This window comes from Sorex araneus, chromosome 4, assembly GCF_027595985.1.
Source record: "Sorex araneus isolate mSorAra2 chromosome 4, mSorAra2.pri, whole genome shotgun sequence".
Lineage (NCBI taxonomy): Eukaryota > Metazoa > Chordata > Mammalia > Eulipotyphla > Soricidae > Sorex > Sorex araneus.
Genome location: NC_073305.1, coordinates 98,663,745 through 98,687,394, shown reverse-complemented (window position 1 = coordinate 98,687,394; position 23,650 = coordinate 98,663,745). Strand labels below are relative to the sequence as shown.

Sequence of the window (23,650 nt, the reverse complement as noted above, 5' to 3'; positions counted from 1 at the left end):
CCGGGTCGGCCGCGTGCAAGGCAAACGCCCTACCCGCTGTGCTATCTCTCCAGCCCCTGTTTATGTTTTCTTTCTGGTTTATTTGAGAGGGTTTTGTTTTTTGGTCAACTAAAAAAATTGCACAGAGTTGTTTGACCATACTGTTGACCATCTGTGTCTATCAGAGGGTCAGTGAACTTTCAGTGCTTCAGATGTGTTTCAAGTCCCGTGGACATATAGCCTGGGACCTAATTAACCTCTGCTAATGATTTTGGAGAGAAGTAAGGCTCATACTAAAAAGTGGTTTAAAAAATAAATTTAGAACCACTTTCCAACAAAGTTGTAAATATATGTAAATATACGTGTGGTGATTTAAAATATATTCATAAATTTCTGGATCCTCCCTTTCAAAGGTAGAACTTATTTACCTATCTTTAAATGTGGGTTGGACTTTCTTTTTTTTGCTTTAAATAAATAGGAAAAACATCAGAACGACAGTGTGCAACAAGGATTACTAAATTGAAAAAGGCAGCAGGCACTGTGGATTCCTGGCTCCCCTCTCTCTTATTCTGGGGGAAGCCAGATACCACAAAGGTGAGGACACTCAAGAATTCCTGAGGATGAATCCATATGGGGACTCACTACAGGCACCTGCCAATAGCTATGAACATTAGATTGAAAGTTGATTCTCTGTGCAGTCAGGCTTTCAGATGATTGCAGTCCCAGCTAACACCCAGACCTCACATTCATTATATAGACCCCAAGTTACAACCACATACCAAGGCAATTCTCCATCTTTGACTCACAAAATATGTGAAGTAGAAAACAATTATTTGTATTTCAAAACAACAAATTTTTGAGCTATATTCACTGTGGAGCAATAGATAAATAGCATTTATCCCTGAGCAAAATCGCATAGTGAGTAGTTTTATTTACTAAAAAGATGACCACTGGTTTCATATTCACTAAGAATCCACTGTTTTCATTGTTTCATCTTTAGAAAAGTCACATATTGTATTTTGTCCATATCTAATATTTGCTTTTAAGAGAGAAGTTATTATTGTAAGCCCTCAATAGTATTCATTTCTTTTTCTGGTTCCATTTCCAATGGGTTACATTATTCTTTCATGGCTTAGCAGGAAATAGGTCTCATTTGTTCAAAAAATAATTTAGCATTGGTGCAGATGAACAGGATTCTGTTGGACTTCAAATTTAGACAGTGAAAACAGAAAATTATTCTATTCATTTTGTGTGTGTGTGTGTGTGTGTGAACCTAAAGAAAACTTTGAATCTACAGACACATGTTACAGGACACTGAAAAATGATTTAAAATGTTAAAAAGTCAAAAAGTGATGTCAATAATGTGACCTTTATAAGCTGAACAAGCAATGAATCAAGTCACTTTGAGAAAAAGCACTGCTGCCTTTTCAGGGAACATCACTGTTATTGGTCCTTTTGTTCTTTCACCAAACTGCTGGAAACCTAACATATGGTCCAAAAGAAGGTAATTAAGGAGAGAAGCAAAGACCCGTTAAAGGTGCTTCCTCAAGGGGAGAGAGGTCATGAGGCCATGAAAGTCTCTTTAGAGGTGGCACTGTTGATACACAACTTTTACTACTTTTACTTAGCCTCTTATTAATGAGTCCACAGTGAATTTAGATGAGTATAGATTGCAGGACATTTGTATTATTAACTCATAAAATTCAAGGGATGTAAAAGTGAGACTGTTAAAAGAAAATGTAAAAAGCAACATATAAAATATTTTCCCCAAATAAATTTTGCGCTAAATAAATCAGATATTATTCATTGAAAGAAAAACCATCCTCTGTAATTAGGGCCCTATTTTAGTGCTCTTCTTCAGAAATCTGAGAGAGCCTAAAAGGGATCCATTTTATTTTATTTTTTTAATTTAAAAAATTTTTTAAATTGTTGTAAATTGAGTCACCATGAAATACATAGTTACAAAGCTGTTCATGATCAGGTTTCTGTCATACAATGATATAAAACCCATCCTGCCACTATTTCCCACCACCAATGACCCCAGTTTCCCTCCTGCCAGCCCTCTCTCCCCAGTCTGCTCTAGAGTTCAATGGCAGGCACTTTCCTTCTTTCCCTCTAAGAGTTCCATTTTAGTAAGAATGACTATCTGAGTCTTTATAAGTCCCATACACTATAATGATTATCTACTGTTATAAGTTTCTTATTTAATGACTAGAAATCTGTTACAAAGAACATTCTCAGAATTACTTTTTAAAAATAATTGTTCCAAAATTACACTGAAAAATTGCATTGTGGGATAATTATATGTTAACCATGAATTATAGAATCCTTAGTTATTAACCCATATAGGTCATTGTTCAGTTAAATTTTACCTTAAAGTGTAGCTCATATTTCATGAATAAGATTTAAGTGTGATAAAATCATTAATGTATTTTCATCTAAAGCGTATTATAATTACTGTAATTTAATTAGCATTTAAACTGGCTTGGTTTATCTTACATTTAACATATCAAACATTCATAGTGAAATTTAAAATAGAAAATTAAGAAGGCCATGTCCTTACCATGACAAAAAAGTTAACTATATCATTTCTACTTTTCACTTTCCTATATTTTTAAAACTATAAGTTCAATGATTTTATTTGTAAAACTAGAGCACACAGTTTTTCAAAAATATATTCACTCTCAAATAAGAAATGATTATTTAATATAAATATTTCAGCATGTTTGGTGCATATAAATATTTCAGATATGTTCTTCCTAATAAATTTAGTGCTTCATTTGCAAGTGAGGGTGAAATGACAGACGCAACCTAGAAACTATAGCTTCCAAATTATACAGACTTTATAAAGAGTTATTTCAATATTCTCTAATCTTTTCACTTAGTTTAGTTAATTTAAGCTGCAAAGGCAGGTTTATTTAAACATATATAAGATTTAAAAATATCTAATAAATAGAACTTAGTAAATAAATAAAAATTAATAGATTTTCAAGGCAATTGAAAAATCTGTATTAATTTTTATTTATTTCAAGGGCTGGAGCTATAGTACAGCGGGTAGGGCATTTGCCTTGCACGCGGCCGACCCAGGTTTGATTCCTCCATCCCTCTCAGAGAGCCCAGCAAGCTACAGAGAGTATCCCGCCTGCATGGCAGAGCCTGGCAAGCTACCCGTGGCATATTCGATATGCCAAAAACAGTAACAATAGGTCTCACAATAGAGACTTTACTGGTGCCCACTTGAGCAAATCGATGAGCAATGGGACGACAGTGATGACAGTGAGGACAGTGACAGATTTTTAATGAATCTTTGTTATAGATTGATTGTAGTATTCTTAAAAATAAGTACTACACATTTTTGATCTTTTCATCACTTGTATCACTTGTCATCCCCTTGATCTCTGATTTGCTCAAGTGGGCTCCAGTAATGTCTCCATTTGTCCCTGTCGCATGCTAGTGTAGCCCAATGATATCTGCTAGCTCCAGGAACAGGAAGAGCCTCAAATCGTTCATTCAGGGTTTTGACAAAGAAGTCTGACCATCTTGTTGGTGGGCAGCCACATGATCTTTTGACGTCTTTTGATCTTTTTAGTGGAGTGAAATAGTTTTATTTTATTTAAAGAAATTTACTGAGATAAATGTGAGGAGAGTAAGAGATATATGCTCAAGAGAGAACACAGTCTTTCAGTGTGGAAAAGGCCTTGTGATTTGTTTTTGCCCTTTTTAATTCCTCTGTATTTGTTGTAACCTTTAAAGCAGAACGTGATTGGGCACAGCATTTCCATGAACAAAATTTGCTGAGCTACTTTTTGAATAGTTTTACAGCATGCTTAGGGAGGCCGAGAATTAATACCCCAAACAGTACTTTGCTTCAGAAAACGAGCCCTATGAACAGTTACTCCTATCAGGCTGGTTAGTGCAGCAGACTCATTCCTAGGAGTCATTCCAATTGCTACCATGGGGTTGGTAGGTGCCAAAAGTTCTGTATCTGAGAGTTAGGTTAGCAAATGTTTCCCCTGTAAACATCAAGGTATATACCTCCATACTTAGTGACAAAAGGGTCACCACAAAATTCACACTAGATTATATATCTATCTTTTCATGTGATTATTTTTGAATTTATGAAAATTATTATGAAGGGGGAAATACCAACAAATGTGGATTATTACGGTAATTATCAAAGAATCGACTGGAGGGATAGCACAGCAGGTAGGACATTTGCTTGCACGCGGCCCACCTGGGTTCGATTCCTCTATCATTCTTGGAGAGCCTGACAAGCTACAGAGAGTATCCTGCCAGTAAAGCCTGACAAGCTACTTGTGGCGTATTCGATATGCCAAAAACAGTAACAAGTCTCACAATGGAGACGTTACTGGTGCCCGCTCGAGCAACTTGATGAACAACGGGACAACAGTGTTATAGTGCAGTACTATCAAAGAGTATTATTTTACATTCACATTTTCTGGCCACACAACAAGCAAACTCAAACATCACACTGTCTGTGGAATCAGTCTCATACTGCTGAGCGATGGACATTGTTGCTGGGAGACCAATGAGTATGAATCAACCCTAGGAGTAATATATTGTTGGCCTTCCCATAAAATGGTCGTTATCTGATTATCCTAAGCCATGGTCAGTTAATGCTAATATGTTTTTTTCTAGTAACATGCAAAATTAAACAAATTTGTAATTAACATATATTGTTTTGTAAATTATCATAATGAATATTGATAGGATATATTTAGTATATTAATTACAAACTAGGTGTTTTATAAACAAATATGAGATACAACTATCACAACTCAAAAATGCACATTTTGCTTAATTAATTAATAATTAATTATTAATTAATTTTTTGTTTTGGGGCCACACCTGGTGGTGCTCAGAGGTTACTCCTGGCTCTACACTCAGGAATTAGTCCTGCCTGTGCTCAGGGGACCATATGGGACAGAAGGGATCAAACTAAGGTACGCTATATGCAAAGCAAGTACCTTATCCACTGTACTATTGCTCCAGTCCCTATTTCATGTTTTGTTAGAACAGTTTTTGTTAATTTGAGATGCCTCGTTTTTAATACTTCAGTGTCTAGACACAAATATTCACAGTACTAGAGTCTCCTTCTTAACGTATGAATTGAATTTACAAATAATTTGCTTCGGGGGATTTTTCATATTCTTAGCAAGACAAAAATAATTTTAAATAATTGCGTTTAGCTCTAAATTATCTAGTTTTCGGATACACTCAAAAGTAGTATTTAGCATAAGAGAAATTACTTCTACTAAACCCCATTCTAATGCTCTATAATTTAAAATAATATGCTCCTGAGCCTCTAAATAAACTGTAAAGATCTGTACTCTTAATTGCCTTTCCTCTGTCTTTTAGAGATCTTTGGTCAATTAAACTAAGCTTTCTAATGAGGCAGGAAACTAAAGTGTTCAAATAGACGATGGCATAAACCAAATACACACATTCCATCTGCCAAAGCAGACCCACAGCAGTCATCCTAACAAATGAGATCATTGTCTTGGCTTCCTTAGAGAACTGGGATCATTAATATAATGGCAACATTAATATTAATGTGATGATAAACTATACTATATGGAGAAGGTAAGGACTTTTAATGTCATCTGGCCTATGTCTGCCTTCTCTTTCACAGATAGAATTTGTAAACACTGTAACAGCCAGAAATTCATATTTTTCTCTGAATGCCCATTAAAACGTTTAATTGACCCTGTTTGGGGTCCAATTTCAACTTATTGTCATTTTTATCCCATTATGGAAGCAGAAAGCAGTTAATGAGTATTTCCCTGGAGAAACCAGTCATATCCTTGGTAATATTGCTACCTCTTAACCTTAAGGTTAAAGAACTTTTACTCATAGGCTTACTAATATAGTTTGTAATCACACTTTAGGTCCACTATTCTAGGGGTTTTCCATATACACACATACACACACACACACACACACACACACCCCACACACCCCACACACATATATACATATAAATATATCTTAAATGTGAGAAACGTTAATACAGATCTACTAAAGGGTAAAAACATAAAAAGATCAATTTCCGTCATATCTTGATAATTATTCCATAGTTTTATTTTAACTATAAATTCAGTAACACCAATTGGAATATTTATAATTATTTTATGGCTAATTATGTCCCAGTACGACTGCCATATTTTATCACTGACCTAATCCTTTGCCACCTTTGTTAGTATGTTGTTTTGATATGTCACTGTGGATAATCATGGTAGTAAATGTCACTGTAGGTAATCATGGTAGTTTGGATCAAACAAATCATGAATCTGCTTTAATTCCCTCTGGAATGCTTGCAAAACTATAGTGAGATATTTTAAAAGCCTTAAAATTATAAGACTAGAGAATATGAATTGAAGGAGACCATAACAAACTTTGAAAGTAGATAAATGGCTGAGTGACAGATGACTTAGCCTATTTAATAAAGCCAAATCTTCGTATTAGAAACTGAAAAACAAGCCAATTAAAGCTGAAAAATCCTTAAACAGCCGAGAAATTACCAGTATTAATTACATTAGGAAATGAGGCTAAGGGGGGGGGATTAAAATAAGAAGAACTGTTTAAAGTCAATTGAAGAAGTTTTAGAAAATTCTGTTCTCTATTCAACTGAGTAGTTGTCACCACCTGATCCTAGGAAAAAACCCTAAAGTTTAATTATTGGAATGGTAAATAGATTGTTTCTATTTACCATTGATAATAAACCAAGACTCCAGTGAGTCTTTGGTTTTCCTGCAGAAAACAAGGAGATTTAGCATTTACTGCTTTGCTCCCAAGTCTTCTTTCATATTTCACTTCTCCAAAAGCTGGCAATCAGGCAGAAAATGGCAGTGTTTCCTCTGGGAAAGCTGACCAGAAGAAAAGAAGACTTGACAACAGTGAAATCAATTAAAAACCCCAGCTTGACTACCCTATAATGAAGTTCTTCTTTGGAAAATGTCACCATTCCCTCAAAGTTTTCGGTATTTAATGTTAATTTTTTGTATATGAACAAACAGATATTATTGGCTCTGGGAAAATTGTGAAAAAAGAATGAAAGAAAATAAAAAAGCAAATTGGAAAAAAATGAGAGTATTCTAAGGAAAAATTTTGTTTGCTATTTTGGGCCACAACCAGTGGTGCTCAGGGATCCCCGGTTCTGCACTCAGGGGTCACTCTTGGTAGGGCTTGGGAGACCACAATGGGTGCTGGGGCTAGAACCTGGGTTGGCTGCATGCAAAGCAAGCACCTTCTCCTCTGTACTACCTCTCTAGTCCCAGGAAAATATTTTAAAAACTATTTATATATACAATATGTGTATTTATCAAGGATATGCATATATACAAATATTTATATTGATAATAAATTAGTTTATTAGTTGTAGAAGTGCAAGATATATTACAACCTCAATTTAAGATGACAGGATAACACATATTCATCTATATTCCCTTATAGTATGTGAAATACATAGGAAGGAGAAATCATACATGGATAAAGGAGCTTTTCCAGAGACTTTAAATTTTATTTTTTTTGCTTTTTGGGTCACACCCAGCGATGCTCAGGGGTTACTCCTGGCTTTGCACTCAGGAATTACTCCTGGCAGTGCTTGGGGGACCATATGGGATGCCAGGGATCGAACCCGGGTCGGCCGCGTGCAAGGCAAACGCCCTACCCGCTGTGCTATCGCTCTGGCCCCCAGAGACTTTAAATCTTGCGGCAGAAATAATGGTTCAAAGGCTTTTTGCTCTATCCTTCCTTTTATTCCGATAGTTGTGAGAATGACTTTTTGATTCCAATTTTATCTTAAGAACCAAGATATGTTCTTAAGATTTTTGCCTGATGTGTGTCCATATACCTTCTTGCATAATTAGTAAATTCATCCTGAATGGTGGTGTAAAGTATAATAGGGTGGTGTCATAGCAATAATTAAGCATCTTAAATATGATACAATTTTTATTTGTGTGGTTAACTGACTTACCAATTCACTCCCACCTTTCCCTTTCCATTCTGGTAGCCACAGTCTTATAATCTAAAAGTTTAATTTTTGTTGTATTTAATTTACTCAATATTTTTATTTTCATGACTATGGGGCACTGCAGGCATAAATGCTGAGATTCTAAGCCCTCTGTGTCCAGGGCCTTCACCAGGCTTATGCTCTTTGTGCCGAGGTCATGTGCACAGAAGAAATAATGCCCTACAGTGCTGTGTTTGGAGCATAGCACAGCGGGTAGGGCGTTTGCCTTGCACGTGGCTGACCCAGGTTCGATTCCTCTGTCCCTCTCAGAGAGCCCGGCAAGGTACCAAGAGTATCCCGCCTGCATGGCAGAGCCTGGCAAGCTACCTGTGGCATATTCGATATGCCAAAAACAGTAACAGCAAGTCTCACAATGAAGACATTACTAGTGCCCACTCGAGCAAATAGATGAGCAACGGGATGACAGTGATACAGTGATACAGTGATATATATGTATACATATACATATATATAAGATCACACTAAAAATCTATCTATCTATATATGTATATATGTGACCCAAGAACAAAAATAGAAAAAATGAAGAGATGTGTCAAGGATTAAACATTTGTAAATGTTATTGTATTTCTCTACACTCTTGATTAGTGAGCTCTGAATCCATATGGTTGTCCTAAAATATATTAATGAAAAATTTAATTATATATATTATATATACATATGTCCATAGGTATATATTAACATATTAATCCAGGTCTTCATTTCATTTAATCCGGATCAAAAAAATCTTCATTTTTTTGAGTCCTGCAAATCAGCTGGTCCTGCCTATATTTCTCTCTCTCTCTCTCTCTCTCTCTCTGATTTTGGGTCATACCCAGCAGTGTTCAGGGCTCTGCACTCACAAATTATGTTTAGTGGGTGCAGGGACCCCAAGGATGCAGCAGATCAAACCCAGGTCTGTCGCATGCAAGGCAAGTGACCTACCCCCTATTCTATCATGCCAGACCCCTATATCTCTATATTCTTGTGTTCCTCTGGAAGCATGACACTTTTTTCTATTTTTCAGTTATCATTTGAGTATGCTTGTTGGGAGAAGTTCGTTTCAAGTCTATTCTGTGATGCTGAAGCCAAGGGTTAAAGAAATAAAAGAGGGGCTGGAGCAATAGCACAGCGGGTAACATGTTTGCCTTGCACAAGTGTTCAATTCCCAGCATCTCATATGGTCCCCTGAGAATGCCATGGGTAATTCCTGAGTGCAGAGCCAGGAGTGACCCCTGTGCATAGCAGGGTGTGACCCGAAGAAGAAATAAAAGATTTATAAATTTAAGAGCCCCAATAAAATTTCAAAAACTGGTAGCTCAAGGAAAAGTGGTCAAGGGCTCCTGATCAAGTTGCTTAATGGCCATGATCCCAGTCTCAGAAACAAATCTCCGAACCCAGTGGCTTTGGGCAGAAATGAGTCCAGACTCCGCATTAGGTTTTCAGCACTGGGACACCCCAGGTGGGAAAAGGTGACGATCCACTGCCTTATCCTCCCGGCGACTCGGGGGCCACCATCTTCCAGAGGCCAAAGGACAGACAGGCTTGAGTCGGCAGTGACAAGGCATGTGGGGCCTCATGGGATGGGGGTGGAGCTGGCCCTTCCTCCCCTGTCTGCAGTGACATCATATGCTATTCAATGCATATGAATAGCATTAGAAACAAAGTGTCTAATGTTGCCTTTTCGGTAGATCTAAGTGTTGGGGGAAAATCTCAAATAACAATGGTGGGCCTGGTGTCGAAATATTGAATGTAATCAAAGTAGAGAGAGTAATGTGGAAATTATCTGCCACACAGGTAAGCGGAGGGTGTGGGATGGGGGGTATACTGGGATTTTTGGCGGTGGAAAATGTGCACTGGTGGAGGCATGGATGTTTCATCATTGTATGACCGAGACTTAAACCTGAAAACTTTGTAACTGCTCTCACAGTGATTCAATAAATTTTAAAAAAAAGAAAAAAGAAAAAAAAGGAAAAAGTGGTCAATTTTATTAATAAACCATCATGCCAGAGAATGGTGAAGAGAGTAGAGATTAAGGTGAATTAAAATCTCAACATGCTAGATGATAAATCTTTCTTTTTTTCTATTTTATTACTGAAGTCCCTATGCTCTATATTTAGTGTCCAAATCGTGTGACAAATCCTATTTTTTAAAGCTCACAGTTGCGGGGAGTGATCCAATTTTAGCAAATTATTTGACAAAGACATATTATATTCTGTGTATGGATAAAAAATATTATGGCAGATTTTAAGACAGCTATATGCATTCAGAGCTCACTAAATAAGAGCACAGAAGAAATACAATAGCAATTCACAAATGTCTAATCCTTGACATATCTCTTCTTTTTTGTTTTTTTGTTTTGTTTTGGGCCCCACCCAGAGGTGCTCAGGGCTCCTAGCTCTGCATGTAGGGATTATTCCTGCCAGGTCTGTGGGACCATATGGGGTCCCAGGGACCAAACATCTGCAAGGCAAGAACCCTCTCCGTTGTACTCCAGCCCCACCTCATCTCTTCTTTAGTCAACATTTCTATCAACAACCACAATGACATAGTTTATAAAATTTAGAGGTGATTTTGTAATATGATATTTGAAGATGATTTAGAAAAAAACATATGTGTGTATGTGTGTATATCTGCATGTGTCTCTCTATATGTATACACACACTTCAAAGTTGTACCACATAGATACAAGAATCACTAGAAATTTATCAAGAAAGAAACAAAAATATCACACACTTAGATCTTTGAAATGGACAAAGAAAAACACTTTTTTCTTTCTTTTTTTAGAAAGTTTGTGTAAGTAAAATGCATGGTTGATGGCTAATTGATACCTTAAAATGAATCAACAGAATCCCATGAGTTATTTTTTTAATGTTATCGTAGGCTGTTATTAAAATATTTATATCAAATGTCAGAAAACTTTCCTTACAAAGTTTTGGAGAGCAAATATTTAATGATTTTAAGGACATAAATAGGTAGTCTGTTACAAGTGTCTAAATTTGCTACTACAGTTTAAAATAATCAGAGAAAATGCAGAAAAGAGTAAGTGTGACTGTGCTCCGATTAATATTTATGGACACAAATTAGAATCTCACCTGTTAGAATTTCAAAACAGAATTTCCCCTATTATGGAATATTCTTTTGGTTAAAAAAAAGCCATAACACAAGGAGACTAGTCACTCTTTGACCAAGAGACCAAATAGTGAATAGAGCAAACACCAAACATGCACTAGACCTGAATTCCTGAGCACTGCTTGGGAAGATCAAGGAATAATAAAATAAAGCACTAAATATGTTTAGCACTCATACTTCTCAGAGAAAGAGAAAATAAAGCCATTTTTAGCTCATTGGTCACAAACAAAAGGATGTCAAGTGAATTTGGCTAGGGGTGGGAGGCAATGGTGGCTGACCCATGAAGATTGAAAGATTTTTTTGTTTGTCTGTTTATTTTATTTATGAGCCATACCTGGTGGTGCTCAGGGCTTACTCCTGGCTTTGCTCTCAGGAATCACTCCTGGTGGTGCCCAGGGGACAATATGGGATGCTAAGGACCAAATTCAGTTGGTTGAGTGCAAGGCAAGTGGCCTAACTGCTGCACCATCAGTTTGACCCCAGACTGAAAAATATTCTGAGGGCTGTCCAGTGAATAAGAAAGATTAGGTCGGAGAGATAGTATAGAGGGTAGTGGCTGACCAGGGTTGAATTCCTAGCCTCCCATATGGTCCCCCAAGCACCACCATGAGTAATTTCTGAGTGCAGAGTGAGAAGTAACCCTTGAGAACTGCCTGGTGTGGCCCTAAATCAAAACAAAACCAAAAATACAAACAAACAAGAAGAAAGCCATGTTATCTGTACTGCTTAACAGATCAGCAATAAAGAGAGGAAGTTATAGGGAGAACAGTTTATCACAGCATAGGAAATCTTTCATATCAAACCAAGTATCCCCATTCTCAGGTGGGTTTCCTTTGAAGTTGTGTGACCATATTTTAAGAAAAGAATCTAATTTATGGAATTATCCATAGCGGCCGACCCGGGTTTGATTCCTCCACCCCTTTTGGACAGCCTGGCAAGCTACCGAGAGTATCTCGCCTGCATGGCAAAGCCTGGCAAGCTACCCGTGGCCTATTTGATATGCCAAAACAGTAACAGCAAGTCTCACAATGGAGACGCTACTGGTGCCCACTCGAGCAAATCCATGAGCAACGGGATGACAGTGATACAGTGATCCACTGTGGATAGGAGGAAGCAATTGGTGAGAAATTCAGAAATGTTTATGAAATAAATCTAACCTTCAAAAATCCTTAGAACTTCTTGATTAATATACTTCTTTATTTCTTCAAATGAAACTGCATCAGCCTAAAGAATGAAATAATGATGTTATATATAGTCCAGATGAATAAAAAAATCCCAGAAATACTGGGTTGGTGTGCATACAAGAAACTTCCATAGAGTTTCATACATCAAGCAAAATGTTCTTAGAAATGCACTATTTTAAGCAGTAAGTACCTTTTGTTTTGATAAAATTCTAGGAATAAGTTAGAGGCATAATTGCTTTAAACACTATGAAATAGAAACATAAACTGAAAAATGAACAATTTTCTATGGAATAAAGAGGATGGTTTTATACAGCAAGGAAAGGCATTTCCTATTTATATCCTGAAGCTACAGAATTTGTAGTATTATCATGATGTAGAACCCCAGGCACTAACTTCTATTCTTTTTCTTTGCTGGAGACCAAGCCAAGGGTCTCATATGTTCAAATTATGCTCTACCACATGGCTAGTCCTAAAGTTACTAGCTTCTGAAGTGACTAGATCCCTAATGTTGACTTTTTATTTGTTTTTTGTTTGGGGTCCATACCCAGTGGTGCCCAGGGGCTATTCCTGGATCTGTGCTCAGGAGCATTTTCTCCCCTCCTTCACCCCAGTTGTGTTTGGGGAAAGATGTGAAGTGCCAGGGGTCAAATCAGGGTCAGCTGCATGCAAAGGAGGAGCATAATCCCTAACCTCTGTACTATCTCTCTGTAATGGACAACGTTTTAGCTGGTAAAGGGAAGTATAGGTAAAATGATGTCTGGCAAATTTTTAACACTTTGACAAAAAATTCTAACATTACAAATATCACCATACCATTTGAATTTTTTTCTTTTTGTGTTTTAATTGACAGTGCTCAGTATTAACTTTTAACTCTGTGCTCAGGGATCTACCCTGGTGGTGCTCAGTGGTACCTGAGATCAAATCAGGATCAGCAGCATGCAAGAGAATATCTTGAGATTTTTTTAAAGCAAGCTATAACTTTTCATAATGGTTTATATTCCTAAGTATTGTATTACTCTTCTTTGTGTTTGGTGGTGATTATACAGGGGTATATGTCCAGTACCAAAGACATTAATGCTATTATAATCAGAGTGGCCCAAAATTAAATAGACAAAATAATGAGTTCATAGAGTGGTGATTGTTATAGGGCAGGTTAGTTAAAATGCCATATATCAATATTTTGCTTTTAACTGTGTATGGGATAAATATATTTAATGTAATGAATACTAGTTATTGATATAACACTGAAAGCTCACTATACTGGCTTTACCTAACCGTTGTTTTTGGAGAGTGAGAAAATTAAAGAAGAAAGCATAAGTACTGTAGGAAGGTCCAATTTGGTCCTGTCTGGTATTATCTGATTTTCTCAAGAAAGTATGTTCTTAAGACTCTAGACTCATTGTAAGTCTCTTGTTCCTTTCTTCCTAACATGGATATTTTCAGATTGAATTTATCTGGGGAATAATCCTTTACCATGAAGATTTTATTAAAGACAAGGTTTTCCTTATCCAAACACTCTTTCTTTGTCCAACTGGCCCACTTTAAAGTACTAGTCTGGGCAGATATGTTAACTGGAAGAAGTCTTACGGAAGTGTTTTCCAAGTGGTATAAAGAAACAAGACTTAAGAACAAGACTTTGGAGTCAGTCAGACCTCCCAAATATCTCTGACATCAGGCAAGTCAGTCTATTTCTGTATTTGTAAAAGTTGAATAGAAAGGGAATATGTCATCATGAGCAAGTTAGGAAGATCCAGAGATGTAAGAAGTGGTAAGTGCTCAGCAGAGGATCTGGTTGGAGGGTCAAAGGAGCTTAAAGTGAATTACAACTTTGGCTTATATCACGGACACCAGTTTAAGTTCACTTTGTTTATCTAGAAAACATTATGACACTTTCACTATGAAAGGGACACATGTCTATCAGCAAGGCTACTACTCACCGGCAGGCCAGGGACTCCTGGGTGGCCTGGAGGACCTTGGTGTCCGGGGGATCCCACTGAGCCTTTGTTTCCTGGTGGCCCCATAGGGCCTATGGCTCCCTTTACGCCTGGGAGGCCTGGTTTCCCCCTTTCACCTTGTGAGCCTCTGTCGCCTGGAATTCCCTGGTCACCCTGTTAAGAAAAATCAATGATTAAAACATGATCTCTTCTAGAATCAAACATGATTAAGTGCAAAGGCTTATACTCGCACACTTATGAGCTGTGAGGCATTGGATAAGTGATTTAAATTTGGTGCTTTAACTTCTTCTCCCCCCCAAATTAGCAATTAATATCCACAAAGTGGGGTGATGCCTAGAAAAATGAATGAATGCAAGGAAAATGCTTGGAACCATGTTAGTTACAAACATTAGTTATAGAAGTTGGTGTATTTGGTTTGTAGAGTAGAATGTTTACATGAAATACAATGAAGTGACATACAGAGGAGGTTCTATACTACATTATATTATTTTCTTATTTGTGACTACTCTGAAAATAGTTCTATTTCTGTTGACTTATAAAATAATGAAGACAAACAAGTAATTAGAAAGAGCTACTGTCTGTATTGTATCACTGCATACAAATACATAGACCTAACTCATTCAGAGAAACATCGGAGATAAATAAAAACAACAAAAACAAAAGTCAGAACCAGGGATATGGTTCAGTAGTAGAGTATATGTCTTGCTATATCTGTGAGACTGTGTTGATTCCCCGTACTACACATACACACACACACATGCACGCACACACACACAATGCTAGCACATTTTGACTAATACTTTGATCATTTGCAAAAAAAATTAGCATACATTTAACATACTAAAACTTTTTGTAATTTAAGCATAAGGATGTGGGGGGATGGAGCAATAGCACAGCGGGTAGGGCTTGCACGTGCCTTGCACAAGGCCGACCCGGGTTCAATTCCCAGCATCCCATATGGTCCCCTGAACACCGCCAGGAGTAATTCCTTAGTGCATGAGCCAGAAGTAACCCTTGTGCACTGCCAGGTGTGACCCAAAAAGCAAAAAACAAACAAGCAAACAAAGAAAAGCGTAAGGATGTATCTTATGAAAAATGGTAAGTGCTTAAATATCAGAAAGATTATCTAAGTGAAAAAGATGTATCTAAACTGTGGAATAATATATTTCCATTAAAGGGACTGCAAACAGTATAGTGGTTAGTACATATCCTAGGCCTACACCTGACATAGGTTCAATCCCCAGCACCCCATGATCCCTTGAACATAGACAGGTGCAGCAATGGAGGTCCCCCATCATTACTGAGTGTGGCCGTAAGGCTGCTGAGCACTTCTCGGGTGTCTTAAGTTATCCATGGCACTGCAAGACCCAAGCAGCACCTCAGGCCCTTGCACTGAATTGCTGACCCAGTTGGCTGAGAAATGCTAGTGGGACCCAGGATTCCTGGGCACGGCTTGGGAGGATTCCTATGGCTCCTCAAAAAAGGTTAATGCATTAACCATATTTATTGATATAAATGGATTATAATAAATAATAACATTATTATTGTTAATAATAATTGTTAAGTAAAATATTAGTTTACAAAATAGCATGAACCCATTTTTAACAAACTATATATTGAGTTACAATGACACATTAAATGTATGTATATATTAAGCCCAAGGAATGGGAGTGAAGGAAATATATTCAGTGTTCAAAATATCAATGAATGGTTATCTTTGTTATCAAATAAGACAGATTTTCTTTGTTATAATTTATCATTTTTTCTTTATTCTAATTTATTATTATTCCTGTTCTCATATTTGCTTCATCTAGCATGGATTTGAGTGCAATAATAGGTGAAAACTAGCAAACTTTATATTGCCAATATGTATGCACCCATGTATATATCACGTACACTTTGTATACTATTGCATACCATATGTAGCTTCATACACTAATAGGCCTTACTAGAATTGCACTGAGTTTGACTGACTAGAATTTCACTGAAACTCAAGTTTCACAGGCTTGTGCAATATGTCATGATAAAAATTACTTCTCCAAGAACATTTTAAGATTGATTAAGGAAAATTATGGGAATTACAGTAAGGATGCCAATAACTAAGCAAATCAAAGCATACATATAAAACCAGAATTTAGTAACTTTAACTTTGTTTTGTATTCATTCTCCTTTTCTCTAATCGCTTCTTGGCCTTTTGGCTAAGATCAAGTGTAGTGCTCTTCTCTAGCTGCTCACATGATCCCTTTTACTCAACTTAGTATTCCACTGAGTCAGGGGTTAGCAAGCAGGTTGTTCCCCGGGAAGCATTTGAAGATGTCTGGGCACAGTTTCATTGTTACAGTTGGGGACAGAGTGCTGCTGCAGCATCTAGAGGATAAGGCCAGCGATGCTGCTCATCAGCCTGTTGTGCAGGACTGGCACCTACATCAGAGAACTTTCTCCCCAAATATCAACAGTGCTGGTGGGGGTGGGATAAACCCAAGAAAGCTGAAGAAAAACATAGATGATGGGTGAGCAGCAATGTGTCTACAAAAGGACAACTATGTAGGGCCACCTGTTACATGACTTGCTACCATGTCCTTTAATTTTTTATTTTGCACCTAGTGACACTCTTGCAACACATACACCTCACACACAACCTAAGCTTTTCACACTGAGATTTATAGTGCTTTCCACACATAATTGTGTGATTAAATGACATGATGGACTGAAACTAGGATCACAATAGAACTATACATACACGTTCTCCTTTGGGGCCTCTGTCTCCAGGCTTACCCAGGATACCCTGAAAAACAGATGTAAACAATGAAAGTGTCTGCTCCTCAAGTTCATTCATCAGTCTGTTTAATCAGATATTCTGGAAAGCAGTTTTGCAAAAGAGTATTTTAAATGATATTTTCTGTACCTGAGCACCGGGCAATCCATCTTTTCCATTTATTCCCTAGAAAGACAAAAATGATTACATTTTATAATTCTGCATGAATAGACATCATGAAACACAACAAATGGTAAAGTTTTAAGAGTTTTAAGAACTTAATCACATTTACTTCAGGCAATTTACTAAAATTTCATAAAATTGACTTCTTCACATATATAATGAAAAAAATAATGGTCTTAAAACCAAGAATTTAGTGAAATAACAGAAAAATGCCTATGTCTTTGTAAATAGTCAAAGGGTTATTTTCTTTACTTATTCTATTAGGTACTTTCTGAGCAATAATAAAGTGCCCCCAGGAGCTTGGTGGTGGGTGCGTGGCACTTATTGTTACCTTCTAAAATGTTTTCCAGCAAAGAGACTCATTCTCAGCAAGTGGTCTCAGTTGCTGCTGGGGAAATTTCATAACATGGCCAGAACATGATCCTACTATGAAATAAACTATCAGCTAGAGAACAATTGTTATTTTCAGTTGAAAATACGAAAAGATAGGGAAAAATCTGTAATTGTAGTTTTTGAGAGTATTAAACAGTAGCTTTTTATTAGAAAACTGTAAGTTTCTTGAACTTTACAAGGCAGTTCAAGAGTTGGTAATAAAGCCCAGTCCTGCCCAGAGATTTATAACTCTGGGAGAACTATTGGCAGGAAGATGTAAGAAGGAAAAGCACTTGGGGTCAAATCAAATAGCTGGAGTCCAGCAGCAGATGTGTTTAGATGTGTTTTTGAGATTTGATTTGAAGAGGGAGATCAAGGCGAGGGAAATGATTTCTTAGCTAGCAGGCAATTGCGTGGACACACTCCCTGCAAAGCCTAGGAGACTTACATTGCACTGGGACGGATGCTGAGAGGCTAGAACTGCAGACGACTGCATGTTTTCACTGCTATAAATTACACTAAAATCTGTCACAGTTGATAAGCCAAGCAAAGTCTCCAAACCTCTGTGAAACATCCTGGGAATTATCTCGAGTACTTTAACTAAGAACATTATCTGAAATGTATGGATCAAAGAATTTATTATATCCAGAAACACAAAAAAACAAAGATAAAGCTGATTAAGGAGAGACTATGAGAGAAACATTCATGTCACTAGAATAAAAGAAGATAAATCTACTGTAAAAATATAATCCATGTTTTGGTAACAATAGAATAAAAGAAATTGTCCTGTAATCCCCACCCCTATATTTTGGTCTCTTGAAATTCATCTAGACAATCAATATGTGTTCTCTTTTCTCTCTGAGGCATTACTAACTTGCTTTCCATAGGACAGCAATCTCTATTTTTAGAGATTTTGATAACAATCTATATGTATTTCCCTCTTGAATGTCTCATTTCCCTTACCTGTAAACCTCATTCCTAGGTATACCAACTTTCTGTCTATCACATGTCTGTGTCTAAGCAGCTAACTGGGTGTTGGAAAAACCAAACAAATGAGTGTTCTTGCATACTTGCTTCAATCTAAATATTAAACACTGGAATACAACAAGCCCCTCTGCATTACTGGACATTCTTTTTTAGTCCCTGATCTGGCTCCCTTTCCTACTTTCCAACAGTAGCACTGTCGTCCCGTTGTTCATTGATTTGCTTGAGTGGGCACCAGTAACGTCTCCATTGTGAGACTTGTTACTGTTTTTGGCATATCGAATATGCCATGGGTAGCTTGCCAGGCTCTGACGTGCAGGCAGGATACTCTCGGTAGCTTGCCGGGCTCTCCAAGAGGGACGGAGGACTCGAACCTGGGTTGGCCACATGCAAGGCAAACGCCCTACCTGCTGTGCTATTGCTCCAGTCCAACAGTGCTCTTTTCCATAATTTCCTTTCTCGTCAGACTACTTATATCACTGTCCTATTCCTGTGTTCAGGTGATGATTCAATTCTTCATTTACTGAGACAGTAGAGAATTGCCTCACCATCCCTCTGCCAGACTGTGCCCCCAGTCCCCAACCTCCATGCACCTGTGCACCGACTTACCTTCCTTTCTCTTAAGAATGATTCTACTCTATACCTTACTAAGATCCACATCTCTTATGATTGGAATCCTAGTTTTCTCTCCAATTCATTATTATTGTTTTTTTTGTACCATCAAATTTCCCCTAGCAACTGAATTATTCTTATCAAAACACTAACAGCTATAATCTTTTCCACCCAATGACCTCCATATTTCTAAAACAGAAACCCAGTAGAGAATTATTAGCTCTCAAGTTGTATGTATCTAAGTATGGCTATTAGTCCCAATAAAAGATACTTTTATATGTATATTATACATACATACACACACATATACTTAGTTCCTTTGACATCCAGGAAATCTAAAATTTTCTGTTTCTCTTTATATTTCTTTAGCTCTAATTTCTTTCTGCTGGGTCTTCTTCATAATATTTACAGTTCTCACTTCCTTTCCCTATCCACAATGATTCTATTTCATCCAGGCTCAATTGGTTTCAGTCCTGACCTTGCCAGGGCATGTAATTCCGACTTGCATCCACCACTTGTTTGACACTTTCTCTTAAATATTTACTAGTTATTCAACATGAATGTGTCCAAAACAAAGTAACTTGGTTTTCCTTCTCAAACTCATTATCTGCAGTCTTTTACACTTTACCAATGCGCCACTCTCACCTGGTATTCAGACCCCAAACTATAGCTTGAATTTGTCTTCTTTACCTGCCACATGTAGTCTATCAGCAATTCATCAGCTTATTTCCTTTCAATGTATGTCCTGAATTACCCTACTCTTTATGATGTACCTGTTCCTACCACTATTATTTCTCAAGGGGACTATGGCAATACTTCCTCACTGTTCTCTACCCACCTAGCTTTCTACGGTCTTATCTTTAGACACTAATCAGAGTGACACTTAAGATGCTGTCTAATTACTTTTCCTTCTCTGTTTGAAACATTCAAGTGGTTGTCCATCATACTTCAAATTAAATACAAACTCTAATCACAGCTTAGTAGTTCTTTGTGAGCTGACCACTGCTTTTATCTCACTTGATATCAATCTCATTCTTCTTCAGCTTCATTCATTTTTGACTTAATTTTATCTATTAGAGATCTGTCAGCACCCAGATGTAGTCCTCTACCAGTCATTTTTTTCTTGAAACAATGTCTCTACCCACAATCTCCCCAAGGCGCGATTTCTCATTTCATGTATGTTTTGTAAAATGACCCTTTGCAAATCTAATGAAATGATATTCTAACACTTTACTATGCTTAGATCATCTTCTACCTGAATTATGTGAGTGTGAATTTGTTTGTCGTTTGAGTCCCTGTACTAGGATGAAAACCCCACAAGTTGCTGGCAATCAAAAGAGCATATAGCATGTAGCATATGCTCAAGGAAAATATGTTGAATGAACATATTGATTTTTGCCTAACTCGCAGGAACCTAGTGGAAGCATTTTAATTGATGGACTATAGAATATGTGAATGGGGATACGTAAAAGGAGGTGAAGGGGGAACAGGGAATAAAACTACCATGCACCATTTGTGGCAAGCAGCTGCAAGTGGCAACCATGCCAACATTAAGTGATTTGCAATTCCTTTGAGTCACAATTCAAACCTAGATCTTCCTGACTTTAAATTATCAATGTTTCTGAATGTTATGGTGTATTCTCACTGGATATGACAACAGAAAGTACAATAACCCTGAAGAGTTCAGAAAAACTGAGGCAGCCTCTTGTGTTCTATGGGTCTATACACCTTCAATTTCCTCCCTTTTTAATAAAACCTGCTTCTCCTATGGACCCAAAGAAATAAACAAGTAAAGGGAGCAGGGTCTTTCTATAAATAGCAAACCGAAGAGTGGGATATGTCATTTCATGGTTATATTACCTCACATCTTTAGTAAACAGCATGGAGTTAGGTGAAAATATGTTGAACTAAAGTGAACTGAATTGAATTCAACTGAATTAATAGGAATGATTCCCATAATGTCAGCAATATTATAGATATCAGTAGCTGGGTGCTCCTTTAGGCCACAAGGGAATGATACATGAAAGAGTAAGAAGAAAGCCAAAAGATAAAGGAGAGAATCTGAGAAAATAGAATGTAGTATTTAGCTTAATATACAAGTGCTATTATCTGTGAGTCTTTGGTTACTTTTTATTTTAGGACCTGACAGGCCATTTTATTTTTTAATTCCCCTGAGATCCTTAGGTTTTGCAAATAATGAGTCTAATTTCCTGACACTTAAAATGAAATCTCACTATTGTTTGAGACATAAAGGAACCTCACAGTGAGAGGACTCTCAGTGAGAACCACACTTCAAAAAACCCATTTGTAAAACTAGCTCTTACTTCCTTGGAAACCACTTATTCAAATCTCTGATTTTCTGAGGAGACAAGTGAAGCAGCAATGCTTAGAAAATTTCTCAAGCTGGATAAATTTAAACAGTGAAAAATACTTACTGGCTTTCCAGAGGGTCCTTCTGGTCCGGGGAAGCCTATGTCTCCAACAGGTCCTCGCTCACCCTGCAGATATGACCATGGGCAAAAATGAATTGTCAAGAGAGCTTAAACAGTGCATGCAAAGTACTTGGCCACGGGTAAGTGAAGAACTCACTGGTTCCCCTGGAGGTCCTGGAGGTCCCGGGGCTCCTGGCTTCCCCTGGGAAATCAAATCAGAGGACAGTGTTAGCCAAGCGGTACCTTTCCCTCCCACCGATGAGTTTACCGTGCCGCAGCACTGTACCTCTCCACACTGAAGCCCTGTCCCTAAAGCAGAGGGTCTGAGGGACCCGTGCTTGGCCCTGCAATCTGCGAGGAACAGGCTGAGATGCAGCTTTCTGAGTGCACACATAAGTGCCTGGCGGAAGGCATGTGTGTAGAGGATAATGATTTTGATAATGTTAAATGGTTACTACTCAAGATCTCACATGTGCTTGTTCAGTAGTTTGTTTCTATTTTAGGCGATGGGAGGGACAAGAGTTCTAAGAAGTTTCTCCTAGATTTAGGGCTTCTCAACAGGATTTTTAAAGACTAGGACAAAGCATATTTGACTGGAAAAGTCATGCCTGATTGAAGGGGAGAGGAAAGATTTCCTTGTTCCAACATGGCATGGCTTATTGGATTGACAGTAGACAGAGTCTGGGTAGAGTGGCCACAGGAAGGCAAGAAGGTCTGTGTGTAATCTCCGGGCAGCTAGGGAGCCCGCACAGCTCTCTCTCTCTCTCTCTCTCTCTCTCTCTCTCTCTCTTGCTGCCTGCGTTCGGTGGACTTGGGCTGCTCCCCCACCCGGAATGGCTAATGCCATGGGTGGACAAAGGAGGAGACGAGGACCATGAGGCTGGTTGATGATCAGTTGCCATTTATTCCATTCTTCCCCCATGCCCATTTCGGTCTCACTAAACTCCCCATTCTAGTCTCACACTGTTCCTCATTCCTGTCTTCTCTCGTCTCTCCTGCTCATCTCTCCGTGCTTTCTCTCACAGCCACATCTCTCCTTTCTCCACTCACCTGCTCCTGCATTTTTCCTCTACGTTCTTCTCCCGCTGTCCCTCTTGCTAGTCTCTCTGCACTCCATCTTGCTGCCCTGGTCTCTCTCTCGTCTGTCACCAACTCTCTCCAACTCCCCAGCATTGGGGGGTAGCACCATACCCTGACCCCCCCAGCAAAGTCAACATATTAAAAAGCCCTTCCTGATCAATTAGGCTCAAAGTAGGGAAATACCACCCAGGGGTGTTTCTCCTTTCCTCAGTCCAATAGCTTCATTAAATCTTAATTCTACTTCTTAATATTAGTTATTTTGTATGGACACAGTAAGAGATACTTTGAGCTTGTAGGGTGGCTCTCCTGGAGACATCTAGCTACAGACTCAGACTACAGTGCTCAGGCCAGATTAATCTTTCTTAATTCTAGCAGGGTCCGAATCTAGCTTTTACATTTTTTGGATCATGACAGAATTTGTCCATGACCATGCTCTTAACTTATAGTTAGGTATTATGGTGCTTTTGTCAAGCCCATTTCCATGCCAGGCTAGATCACTGCTTGCCCTGAGTCCATCCAGTCCCTCATCAAGACCCTGCTTTTGATGTGCTAGGAAGTAAGGGCTGCTCAAGTTGAGAGAACAGATGCCCAAGGGTGATTATTATTTGGAGTCAGTTAACTCTCAAGTTACATAAGCATAGCAATAACGTCTTCCTATGTCTATACAAAAAGGACATTGCTCTAAATTAACTATGCAAAGGACTTAGTGAAAAGAGAAATGCAATAATTACAAGTTAACAGAGCACAACGAAATAAGTTACAAATAAACACAGAGGAATGGGAGCACTATGATGGGAGTAACCCAATAAACCTTGGCTCCCTGTTGCAAGGCAGAAAGGACAAACCAATGTTATCCTACAGGTATGGCAAAGACAGGACCACACCTGAAGAGGTTCCATTGAGAAAGAGTGCCTCCTATCCCTTGGACAGAGGATATTACGGTTGAGAAAGAA

At 38.0% G+C, this 23,650-nt stretch overlaps 1 protein-coding gene across 1 annotated transcript in view; it reads right to left on the bottom strand.

Moving 5' to 3' along the window:
* COL19A1 (collagen type XIX alpha 1 chain) overlaps positions 1-23,650 on the bottom strand; it is a 383,293-nt gene that overhangs the window by 11,573 nt on the left and 348,070 nt on the right. The window contains exons 43-48 of the mRNA XM_004605970.2: positions 21,775-21,819; positions 21,621-21,683; positions 17,185-17,220; positions 17,020-17,064; positions 14,262-14,432; positions 12,298-12,364 (exon numbers count right to left, since the gene is read on the bottom strand). Of these exons, the coding sequence (XP_004606027.2) occupies positions 12,298-12,364; positions 14,262-14,432; positions 17,020-17,064; positions 17,185-17,220; positions 21,621-21,683; positions 21,775-21,819 (427 nt within the window). The remainder of the gene's footprint in view (positions 1-12,297; positions 12,365-14,261; positions 14,433-17,019; positions 17,065-17,184; positions 17,221-21,620; positions 21,684-21,774; positions 21,820-23,650) is intronic.